Source organism: Asterias amurensis, chromosome 3 (genome assembly GCF_032118995.1).
Source record: "Asterias amurensis chromosome 3, ASM3211899v1".
In the NCBI taxonomy this organism is placed as follows: domain Eukaryota; kingdom Metazoa; phylum Echinodermata; class Asteroidea; order Forcipulatida; family Asteriidae; genus Asterias; species Asterias amurensis.
Genome location: NC_092650.1, coordinates 20,749,240 through 20,760,719, shown reverse-complemented (window position 1 = coordinate 20,760,719; position 11,480 = coordinate 20,749,240). Strand labels below are relative to the sequence as shown.

The 11,480-nt window shown below is 36.4% G+C and overlaps 1 protein-coding gene across 1 annotated transcript; it reads right to left on the bottom strand.

Annotated features, from left to right (window-relative positions):
* Positions 1–449: 449 nt before the first annotated feature.
* LOC139935341 (uncharacterized) lies at positions 450–10,423 on the bottom strand. Its single transcript, XM_071929876.1, has 5 exons — positions 10,277–10,423; positions 5,471–5,606; positions 4,599–4,719; positions 4,047–4,132; positions 450–3,153 (listed from the first exon to the last, which is right to left on the bottom strand). The coding sequence occupies exons 1-5, from the start codon at positions 10,289–10,291 to the stop codon at positions 3,101–3,103; spliced, it is 411 nt and encodes a 136-aa protein (XP_071785977.1). The 5' UTR covers positions 10,292–10,423; the 3' UTR covers positions 450–3,100.
* Positions 10,424–11,480: the final 1,057 nt, after the last annotated feature.

The following is an 11,480-nucleotide window of genomic DNA, read 5'->3' as shown; positions in this document are numbered from 1 at the left end:
AAGGGTGGGGCGGGACGCGCGCGGGCGGGGCAGCTTCCTTAAAACATCGATCACTTCATCTCTTCGGATTATTCAAAGGGTCTGCTCTTCAGACAGTTTTGTTTTTGGCTGATGAGGTTTTATCGGGCACTAGGCCTTGGGCCGATGTGGCCGGTAGGAGACTAGTTAATGTTCAATGGTTACCTATGCATGAAATACATCCTGGGTACCAAGAAAATCGCCCAACGGTCGACAATAATTAACTTTAGTCCCTTGGTCGAACTTGCTCCATCCAATGTGCAAACTACTTCTGATATCGCCCTCTTTGAATCATCCTTGTCCAGCCCATATTATTTCCCATAAAGTGGAATTATTCATCGGAGTCCTATTAATAAACATACAGACTTTTAACGTTATCTAATTTGGGGTTTTATTGTTTCCGTTTAAATGTTTTTCTTGATGCTCCTTTGCAGTTAAAGCCAGTGGACACTATTGGTAAATGTCAAAGACCAGTCTTTCCACTTGCTGTATCTCAACATATGTATAAAATAACAAACCTGTGAAAATTTGAGCTCGATTGGTCATCGGAGTTGCGAGATAACTATGAAAGAAAAAAACACCCTTGTCACACGAAGTTGTGTGCTTTCAGATGCTTGATTTCGGGACCTCAAATTCTAAACTTGATGTCTTGAAGTCAAATTCGTGGAAAATTACTTCTTTATCAAAAACTACTCCATTTCAGAGGGAGCTGTTTCTCACAATGTTTTATACTACCAACCTCTCCTCTTTACTCGTTACGAAGTAAGGTTTTATGCTAATAACTATTTTGAGTAATTACCAATAGTGTCCACTGCCTTTAATAGGCATATCCCTAAGTCAAGAATACACACACGCCAACACACAAAAAAACGAATATTTAGTTTGGTAAAGCGATTATACTTCTTTATTATACGTTTAAAATAAGGCACATGTTTCGAAATTAATATATATTAAATAATATTTGTAACTATTTAATAATTTAGCAACTTTTATAACAATTTACCTAATGAATCAAAGAGACTTAAAACAAAGAGCTCACTTTTCCCTATAATGACAAAGCATCTATTACACAATCTAAAAACAAAGACACGAAGTGCCTTCATATATAAAACTTCGATTACGACAAAAAACATAATAAACAAGATTTATCGTTCAAAAGCGAAAGTTTTTTTGTCTAAGGGTTGTTAAATCGAAAATATGTCTTCGAAGCCTTTTGCGAGATGATAATGAAAGAAAAAACACCCTTTTCACACGAAGTTGTGTGACATCAGATGTTTGATTTCAGGACCTCATAATCTATACTTTGAGGTCTCAAAATCAAATTCAGGAAAAAAATTACTTCTACCTCGAAAACTACGTTATTTCAGAGGGGGCCGTTTATCACAATGTTTTATACTATCAACAGCTCACCATTGTTTGTTACCAAGTAAGTTTTATGCTAACAATTATTGTGAGTAATTACCAATAGTATCCACTGCCCCTTTATACTTAAATTGCCAATGGGAGGCTTTGAGAACTCTAGAGGGCAAGGATACTTACCAGGTAAATCCATTGTTCTTAGAAAGGGTATACCTCTTCAGAACGAACGACAAAACAAGGAAAATTTGTCCGGTAAGGAAATTCAGTCTTTTGCCTTTATAACGTGCAATTTGGTTTTCTATAGTTGAGAATTACAGTCTCTTTTCTAAAGACAAATTGATAACAAAATACGAAAACAACTGTTGAGTTGTACTTTAGGTCTGCGATGTCCATTCAACAAGTATCTTATTATAATTGTTCATGCCGAGTCACGCTTCACATGCATTTCAGCAGAATCGACTACCATCGGAAACACATGGCAGGTGAAATCTAACTTTTATTCAAACTACGTTGTTCAGTTAAATTTACGGAGAACGGCATTTATTCTGCTTTTTGAATCGTTAGTATTGTTAAATGCTTACATATGGATAAAACTACAATAAAACTACCAGTGTGGGAATTTCATGTCAAAAGGTGGTATTGTTTTTTAAAGGAACACGTTTGGATCGGACGAGTTGGTCTATAAAAAAGCGTTTGTAACCGTTTTTTATAAAATGCATATGGTTGGAAAGATGTTTTAAAAGTAGAATACAATGATCCTCGAAATTGCGTGCTTTTCCTTTTACTGTGCGAACTAACACGGTCGGCCATTTATGGGAGTCAAATAATTATTTGACTCCCATAAATGGCCGACCGTGTTAGTCGACGAGGTAAAAGGAAAACCGTGCATTGTTGAGGCATGTTTGTGTGGATCATTGTATTCTACTTTTAAAATATCTTTCCACCCATAATATTTTTTTTATGCACTTTATAACAAACGGTTACAAACGCTTTTCAAAGACCAACTCGACCGATCCAAGGCAACGTGTTCCTTTAAGATAATAATATGCCGAAAAATCGGGAGCGGTAAATAGGCCTATAACATCGCAGCTCAAAAAGAAGAATCCGTAATATTGGAAAACACAATCTGAGACGTATTTCAGATTCAAGTGTTCTGGGGGTTTGAAATTAATTAGATAATTTCCCCCAGTTTTGTTTTGTTAAGCTTTGGCAATTCCATCATGATTTTGAGATGTGATAATAGAAACATAGGCTGTAACCATGTGACGATCCTTCAATGGCACAATTTCATAAAGCTCTTTTAACTTGAAAACACTAAAAACTAAGCAAATTCATTTGCAAACAATGTAAACACTATGGAATTTCGGAGTTTTCTGGTTTTGTGAAATTGGGCCCATAGATCTTATAGATACACTTGACCTTTCACTCCAACTTGCTGGCGAGGTCATAATTCATGCCGAATACTGTTTGGATGGTTTCGCACGCATACGCACAGCTATCCGTAGCCTACTATACGTGTAGCAAGCAGGATACCAGTGTCGTCTGCACGTATAGCGGATAGCGAGTAGCATAATGGACGTCATAATGATGACGTATCCGTCGCACTAACCGTATCCGTTAGCATGCGAAACCTCACTACTATTGGATTCAGTCGCCGAATGTGATTTACATTAAAAGTCTCGATTGAATTATATTAATGCGTATCAGCTCAAGGTGTGTTGATTTAATAAGGGCGATCATTTCGACAATAGAACTTGCCATCCTTCTCGAAGTGTCCTGGGACAAAAGGGAAAAAAAGAAATTATTTTGTGATTCTTCAACAACAAACACACATTATAACCCTTAAAAGGCAGTGAACACTATTGGTAATTACTCAAAATAACTATCACCATAAAACCTTTCTTGATTACGAGTAATGTGGAGAGGTTGATGGTATAAAACATTGTGAGAAACAGCTCCCTCTGAAGTGACGTAGTTTTCGAGAAACAAGTAATTTTCCACGAATTTGATTTTGAGACCTCAAGGTTAGAATTTGAGGTCTCGAAATCAAGCAGTCGTGTGACAAGGGTGTTTTTCTTTCATTGGTAGTATCTCGCAAATTTGACGACCGATTGAGCTCAAATTTACAGGTTTGTTATTTTATGCATTTGTTGAGATACACCAAGTGAGAAGACTGGTCTTTGACAATTACCAATAGTGTCTTTAATGAATAGTGTCTTTAATGAACAAGATGTATAAATTTGCCAGTAAATATTCTCAATTGAGAAGGACGATAATAGGGGCCTACACTTTTTCTAGACCCCTTCCTTAGCTTTTCCAATAAGCCCATATCCTTCCTTCGCTTTTCCAATAAGCCCCTTTCACACGAGAACCGAAAACCACCGACGTGTTTGGCGCCCGTTGTCTGTTTCAAAGGTTACAGACGATAATTTTGTCATATTGTCATACAAACATTACACTTCTCCGACTTTCCCGCCAAAAGGGGTTCAAACATTTCGTCCAGTTTATTTAGGCTTACAACCTTTTTTTATGGTGGTCACGGAAAATCACATGTGAAAATCGGCACTTTTATAAACAGTATTCACGGTTATAAACACGAAAAGCATGTTAAAAATCCATTTATTTGATACCATGTCAAAACAAAGGGTATTATTAAGTTATTTCTGTACCCATGTTTCTCAAGTTGTCTCCACATACGGAGCAGTTAAAGCAGTCGAAGTGAATGTTTTTCTTCTGTACTTTGGAGAATTTCCCCCTGAAAAATAAGAACAGTATATAGGATGAGAAATTGTCAAACAAAACATACTAAAACGTACAAAATAATTTCCAAGTACATCATTCATATTAATGTTACATGTGTATTGTTTCGAGTACGCCCTCTAACCTCACTAACATTTAAAAAGTGTTGTAACTTTGTCCCTCTTTCGTTATAGACATTTCAATTGTTGATAACTGCGGCCATCTGTTTTTGTTTTGCAGTAGACTGTATGCGTTGCGGTGAATAGTCAGGAGAACAATATATTATAAAGATTTAAACATTTGTTTAAGTTTTTGGGGGGATAGGCAAATACACTCTTTGAATCTGTATTGCTTCCTTCCTCCATGATAATAGCATGGTAATTTCTGAATCAGAAAACCGATGTTTCCATAATGCGCGAAGGTAAATATGGCGGCCATCTTGAATATTCTTAAAAAAAAACACACGTGCATTCAATTCTTACTTGAGCTTTGCTCCACAGATGTAACACGTTGTGGGGTCATAAGGCAGTTCTTCTTTGGGTGGGGCTTTGTTTTTGAAGACTGTCTCTCTGCCCGTCTGTGCACCGCTGAAAACCGATGGAGCTGAAATGAAGAGATAGCTTTTTAAAACTTAGACTTTATTTCTGTTCTTCCGTGGTTATTAATTCCATTAGCAATGGATCCCTGCGCCAGATTACATGGTGAAAGGTCCAGTACACAGTGAAAACCGGAGCGTTCAAATTTACACCATCATGGATGTTGTCACATATAGATACCAATAAGGGAATCAAATAATTATTTTAGTATAAAATATAAAATAAATGGTGTTCAAGTAACACAAAAAAATGTATACAAAAATGCTGAAATTAGTGTTATTTTATCATTGTGCTTATGGTAATAATTGTTTTCTTTTGAGTGTAATAATTAGGCCTATATGTTACACCCATGGTGTCAACAACCAAGTTTTTGCAGTGCAAGTCTATAGTTTAGATGTTATTGAAGAACACAAGGTGATAAAAATGTTTTTTTTTAAGAGCCGTTCGTCTATGAAGGTTACAAGGTGGATAGTTGAATAGTAACCCAAAACTGCAAAAACTGGAATGTTGAAGTTGACACAATGTGTGGGTGATAAACATATGAGAAGAAAATACACATCGACAGCATTAGATCAATATCTGATGAAATAAAGTAAAAACAATACACATAGAATCTTTCCTAAATTTTTTTTAAGTAACCTTTATATGTATATCTCAAACGGACACGATAATGTCAATTAGATTAATTAAACCGTCTTATCTGAAATGAAAGTAAAACTTTATACCAATAAATAAAGAATATCTCCGTTTATATATACCTTCCCCTGTCTCCAGTTTCCGGAAGGATTCTGAAACGGTAAACCTATTTGAAAGAAGGCCCTCTCCGGTGTCAGCGATGTCTTGCTGGTCTACCGTCGGTTTGTCCACAGGCGGAAGAAACTCCGGATCTACACCCTAAACACCATGGCAACCAAAGATAAAAACAAGCAGACAAACAAACGTCTTATTATATTGAAGTAGGAAAAGCTTGACTCAAGATGGTTGGTGGGTTGTTTAAAGGATTTGAGTACTTTTTGATAACACAAAACACAATGTCCACAGATTTGTATTAAACTTACAACACAGTTTTAAGATAACGATAGTAGAAAGATAGATGTTGAGAAATGAGTAACACAATGTCACGAAATACTTGTTTACAGTCGATCACTGAAACGAAAGTTATTTTCACTGCTTTATTCACTTTCTAAAAAAACTACAGCACCTCAGCAAGTAATATTTCCGGGGAAGATTTCAACCATCATGATCTCCAAATTGTGTAAGTTTAATGTAAATCTGTGGAAATTGTGGGGTTTTTTTTGTCCTACAAAAAGTATCCAGACCCTTCAAAGGCACTGGACACCTTTGGTAATTGTCAAAGACCAGTAGGGGGCCTACTCAAACTTCATGTATGCCAACATTATTTGAGTGATTGGCAAAAATGTATCCATCCCTTGAAGAGGAAATCTGACGCTTGTGGGCGATAAATAATTGCGTTATCTGGCAGCTGTAAAAACATCATGGTAACTTACAATTTCATGAGATATGCCTAATAAACAAAACAAAAAGAAGATAAAGAAGAAGCAGAAAGAAAACAATTGTAAATTCCATCTTGGGAGATTCAGTACATTCTACGAGAAGCATCACTCTTGCAAGATATTTGGGTACCATCAGATACTATTGTTTATCTCTAATCAGTAATAACCAATACTATGTTATTCCAAGTAAAAATAATTTCGCACGATGTTATTATTATTATAAGCTTGTTTTGGGTTTTGGGCCGATTTTATTCTCACCGGCAAAAATTGTGGAATTTGTTGCTGTACGAAATAACGACCATAAGTGGTGTGTATTTCTTCTTATTTTTACGTCTTCTTGGACGAGTACAACTGAAATAGATTCTCTCGCATAAGGCTTATAAAGGCAGTGGACACTATTGGTAATTACTCAAAATAATTATTAGCATAAAACTTTCTTGGTAACGAGAAATGGAGAGCTGTGTATAAAACATTGTGAATTACGCATCTGAAAGCACACAACTTCGTGTAACAATGGTGTTTTTTCATTCTTTATTATCTCGCAACTTCGACGACCAATTTCCACAAGTTTGTTATGTTACGCATAATGTTGAGATACACCAAGTGAGAGGACTGGTCTATGACAATTACCGATAGTGTTCAGTGTTTTGATTTGACGAAGCCTCTTCCCTTTAGACCCCCGATCTCAAAAAAGTTAAATTCAGTGAACTAAAATGAAAATGCGCTCATAAAGTTCCATACAATAATTTGTGTATAGGACCAAGGTTTTCGCCGCGTGATTTATGTGGGAGTGGGTCCCCCTTTCTCGCATAGCCGGCATACCAGTCGCATTTTTAATCTTTTGGCCTCTAGTATTTACTGACTTTGAATGCATGAATATGTATTATTATTATGATAAACACGGGGTAGCCTACAAGGTTTTTCAAAGAAGTATTACAGCTTTTATGCTTTAGTATAAAGCTTTTTGTGTGTTGTGCTTTTCATGTTTGTTCAAGGACCATTGATGTACCGGAACTTAAATATCATGATGTTGGGGGCGTAACGATCTGGCACACGGCGGAAAAGAAGTTTGAATTTCTGAGTTCACTAGGAATCTAGTACATGGAATGGATAAAAACAAATACACAGATGATGAATAAAGAGGGACAAAAACATGTCATTATGATTTGATGATGACTATGCACTAGTCATAATGTGTTATACTAGTCATAGTTGAAACATTAATTTGACAATAGGGCTTTAATTTTTTTTTTAATCAAAACCTTTTAAGACTTCTTCTTGTCGCAACAGACTTAATACTCTTCCAAGACAGAATTTTCCCGAATAAAATAAAGGATTTCATTAGCATTTTGTTCACCAAGGACAGCCCCAATTCATATTAAACTTGTCTGCAATGATTGGATTGCATATGAAGCTGTAAATCATAATTATGTATTCACTTTATTCATATGAAAATGGAGGGAAGGTCTTCTTCTTCCTCCTTACAAATGATAGAGTATAAACGCATGGTGCAGCAAGGACGCCTACTGGAAATGAATAGCATCCTTCTGAATGATCTGAGGTCAGACAGTGAACGTCTTGGGACAGTCCTTGGCAATACGTCTCAACAGACTGATGGATTTAAAGCGATGGATGTGTACTTGTTTTATTAGTGGGTTTTGTTTCTGTTTTAAAGGCAGGGTAAAACAATTTGTAATAATTGTCAAAGACTGCTCACTTGGTGTATCCCGACATGCATAATAAACCCGTGAAAATCTGGGCTCAATGGGCATCGACAGCAACAATGAAGAAGACAAATGTCTCTGTTGCAGGAGAATGGAGTGCCTTCAGATGCATGAGACAGATTTTTTTAAAAATTCCCTTTAATTCCCCTATTTACTATCAATTGGCATTTATATACAGCTTTCCAGTGCTCTGTACCCAGTAAGTTTTCATTGGCAATAATTTTTGGAGTAGCCAAGTGTGTAGGCTATATACCCTCTCTTTCCTTTTTAAGGTACTTCTTCATGCCATCAACACAAAACAAAAGTCAAACCATAAATCAATACAAAAAAATTGCCTTGATCACCATTCCTCCGTGAGACAAAGTCACGATGGGCTCCAATTATTACCAAACGTACCCAACTCCATTAGTATACACTGTAATGACCAAACTGACTGTAATTGTCCATCATTATTGTCAGAGGGGTCTTTGGGATGAACGTCATTCGTGCTGAGATCCACAGAAAATGGAATCACATGGATGAAAGCATTGCATACGTGTGAAAACCGAAAGCTAGTATAGGAGTTTGCCAACAACGAAGCCAAACAAAAGAGTGGCAGAGGAGTAAGTTAAAGGAACACGTTGCCTTGGGTCGTCGAGTTGGTCTTTACAAAGCGTTTGGAGCCGTTTGTTATGAAATGCACGTGGTTAGAAAGATATTTTACAAAGGTAGATAATGATCCACACAGCCTCGAAATTACACGGTTATTACGCCTCGAAATTACGCGGAGAACACGGTCGGCCATTTGATGGAGTCAAAATTTTGACTCCATAAAATGGCCGACCGTGTTAGAAGACTAGGTCTTTAAAAGACCAACTCGTCCGATCAAAGGCAGCGTGTTGTTTTAAGAGTCTAAAAGCAAATAAATACAAAACATGTCTCCCTTTATCTTGTCAGCGATGGAACCTTGTCATGGAGGTCGTTATAGCTGGTATAGTACTGGACAAGTTTGGTATAATACAGATCTAAATCAATGCCAATGTGAAAACTTTGGCTCAATATTGGTCATCGAAAGTTGCAGGAAAGCAATGGACGAAAAACACCCCTGAAGGCCTGAAGTCTTTTTAAACTTAACTTAAAGGCAGTAGACACTATTGGTAATTACTCAAAATAATTGTCATCATCAAACCTTTCTTGATTACGAGTAATGTGGAGAGGTTGATAGTAACACTGTGAGAACCTAACGTAGTTTTCGAGAAAGAAGTAATTTTCCACGAATTTGATTTCGAGACCTCAAATTTAGATGAGGTCTCGAAATCAACTTGCATCTGAAAGCACACAACTTCGTGTGACAAGGTTGTCTTTTCTTTCTTTATTATCTCGCAACTTCGACGACCAATTGAGCTCAAATTTTCACAGGTTTGTTATTTTATGTATATGTTGAGATACACCAAGTGAGAAGACTGGTATTTAGCAATACAGCAATATGGTTTTAAAAATACACAACAGTTAAAAAGTTGCAAAAATTTAGTAAAACATTGCATTACAAACATTCAAATTATACAGAATAAAATACAATTCTCCGCCATAGATTCAAGTTACAGTTTAGTGACAAATTACCAGTTTGTAAGAAACTACGTTTCTTCAGACGGAGTCGTTACTCAATGTTTTCTCTACCAACACCCGGGGGTCCCGTTGCTCATTACCAAGTAACTTTTACCCTAAAAAAATATTTTGAGTAATTACCAATAGTGTCCACTGCCTTTAACAGTAAATACCAACCGTTTCAAGTGCCTATAACTATAGCTAATGGCATGTCGCTAACATCCTTGACCCCTATTTATGTGCTCAAAATAATAACAAAGATTTAAAGGCACAACATGTAGATGACGCATGGGAAATGTCATTGCATTCAACCCTCTGTAAGTGTTTTACACAAAGGGCGAACAATGTAATGTAAATCTTATTATGTAATTGTTTGATGTGTGCACGTTCTGGAAAAAAAGTAATATTTTGTAAGTTTTTCGGCACGTTTTATTATTACTAAACGAGTGTCTAATTGTTGTGGGTATTTCAGATGGCAACATGGACCGTGGGACACAAATAAGCTTTGTGGTTAAAAGTCGTCAATTAATGCATTTCTCATCTCTCATTATCAATCACATAAATGCATATTATATAGTAATTCCTTTCAACTCAGAAGGTCAAATTTTTTAATTTCGTATAGGCCTACGCAAAACTTTCATTTGGGGCTTCAAAGTTTTGCCCTGAAAAAACCCCTTTTCGTATGAACTTCGTAGATGATAATTTGACATGCACTAATAATCATAAGTAAACAACAACAAACCTGTAAGCTCGCCATGGTGTCAAAAGTAAATTCCTAGTTCAAGATGTGATGAAGAAGTTTCAAGACCGCTGTCTTCTGTGGTCCACTGTGATTATCGTCTGCTAAACTGCTGTACGTCAAGACTGCTGAACACATAATCTGGAATCCCCAAGGAGAACTGAAACCGGGGGTGCCACGGTGACATTTTAGATGGGAGTCAGAACTGAACTAAAAGTTGAGCGTGCAATGAATTTTGGTATTCGACAAGAACGTTATTTTATTCTTTTCAATTAATGGAGAAGAACAATTTTTAATTCGTCTGCACAGGACTATTTTTTTATAAGGGTCATTAGTGCAATTTTTATGTAATGTATACTTTGCATTACTTTGCAGCTCTGTGGTAGACTAGCGGCTTGTTGAACATGACTGTGTGGTCTTCAAAGTATTGTTTGGCAAAGCGAAATATTCACTTTAACATAACTTTATAATTATTTTAGGCCTATTTACTGATTTAAAATGTCAGTATTTTTTGTACACGCATTTTTTATTTTTAAATGATTTTTTGATCATTACCTTTAAAATTGCAATTAATGACCTTATATGACTCTTCTTTCCCCGGGGAGACCTCTCAGTGAAATACTGTTTTTCAGAGGTGTCCAGCACTAGCTACAAAACAAAACAAAACATCATTATTTTAGTATTTGTTAAAATGTCAAAATTGTGTACTGTATTTAAAAACTTGTTGCAGTTCGTGGCAAGTGTGACCCCACCCACCACTGAGCCGACAAATTGACTACTAAAGAGGGGTTTGAACTAATCTACTCGGCTAGCCATGTTGACATCTTAAAAAAATAATTAGAATAAAGTTAATTATGAATTATTCTTTCAAAAGCCATATTATTAATGTTTCATTCAATTTTATTTCAATCGATCAACCAATATTCTTAAAAAAATACCAAGATTCACGATGATTTGTTGTGTCAGGTCTATGGAGGGGGTGTCAGGGGGTACCCCTTACCCCTTACCCCCCCCCCCCCCTCACCCAACCCCCAGTTTACACTACTGTTCCAAGACTTTGAGGCAACAATGTTAAACCGCATTTAGAATCGGAAACAAAGTGAGTCACGCGAGTTTATTTATCAAAGTTACTTTTGGATTGTCACGACCGCAATAACTTTGGGAGTGAGTCATGCGGATTTATTTATCACAATGTTTTTTTGTCACG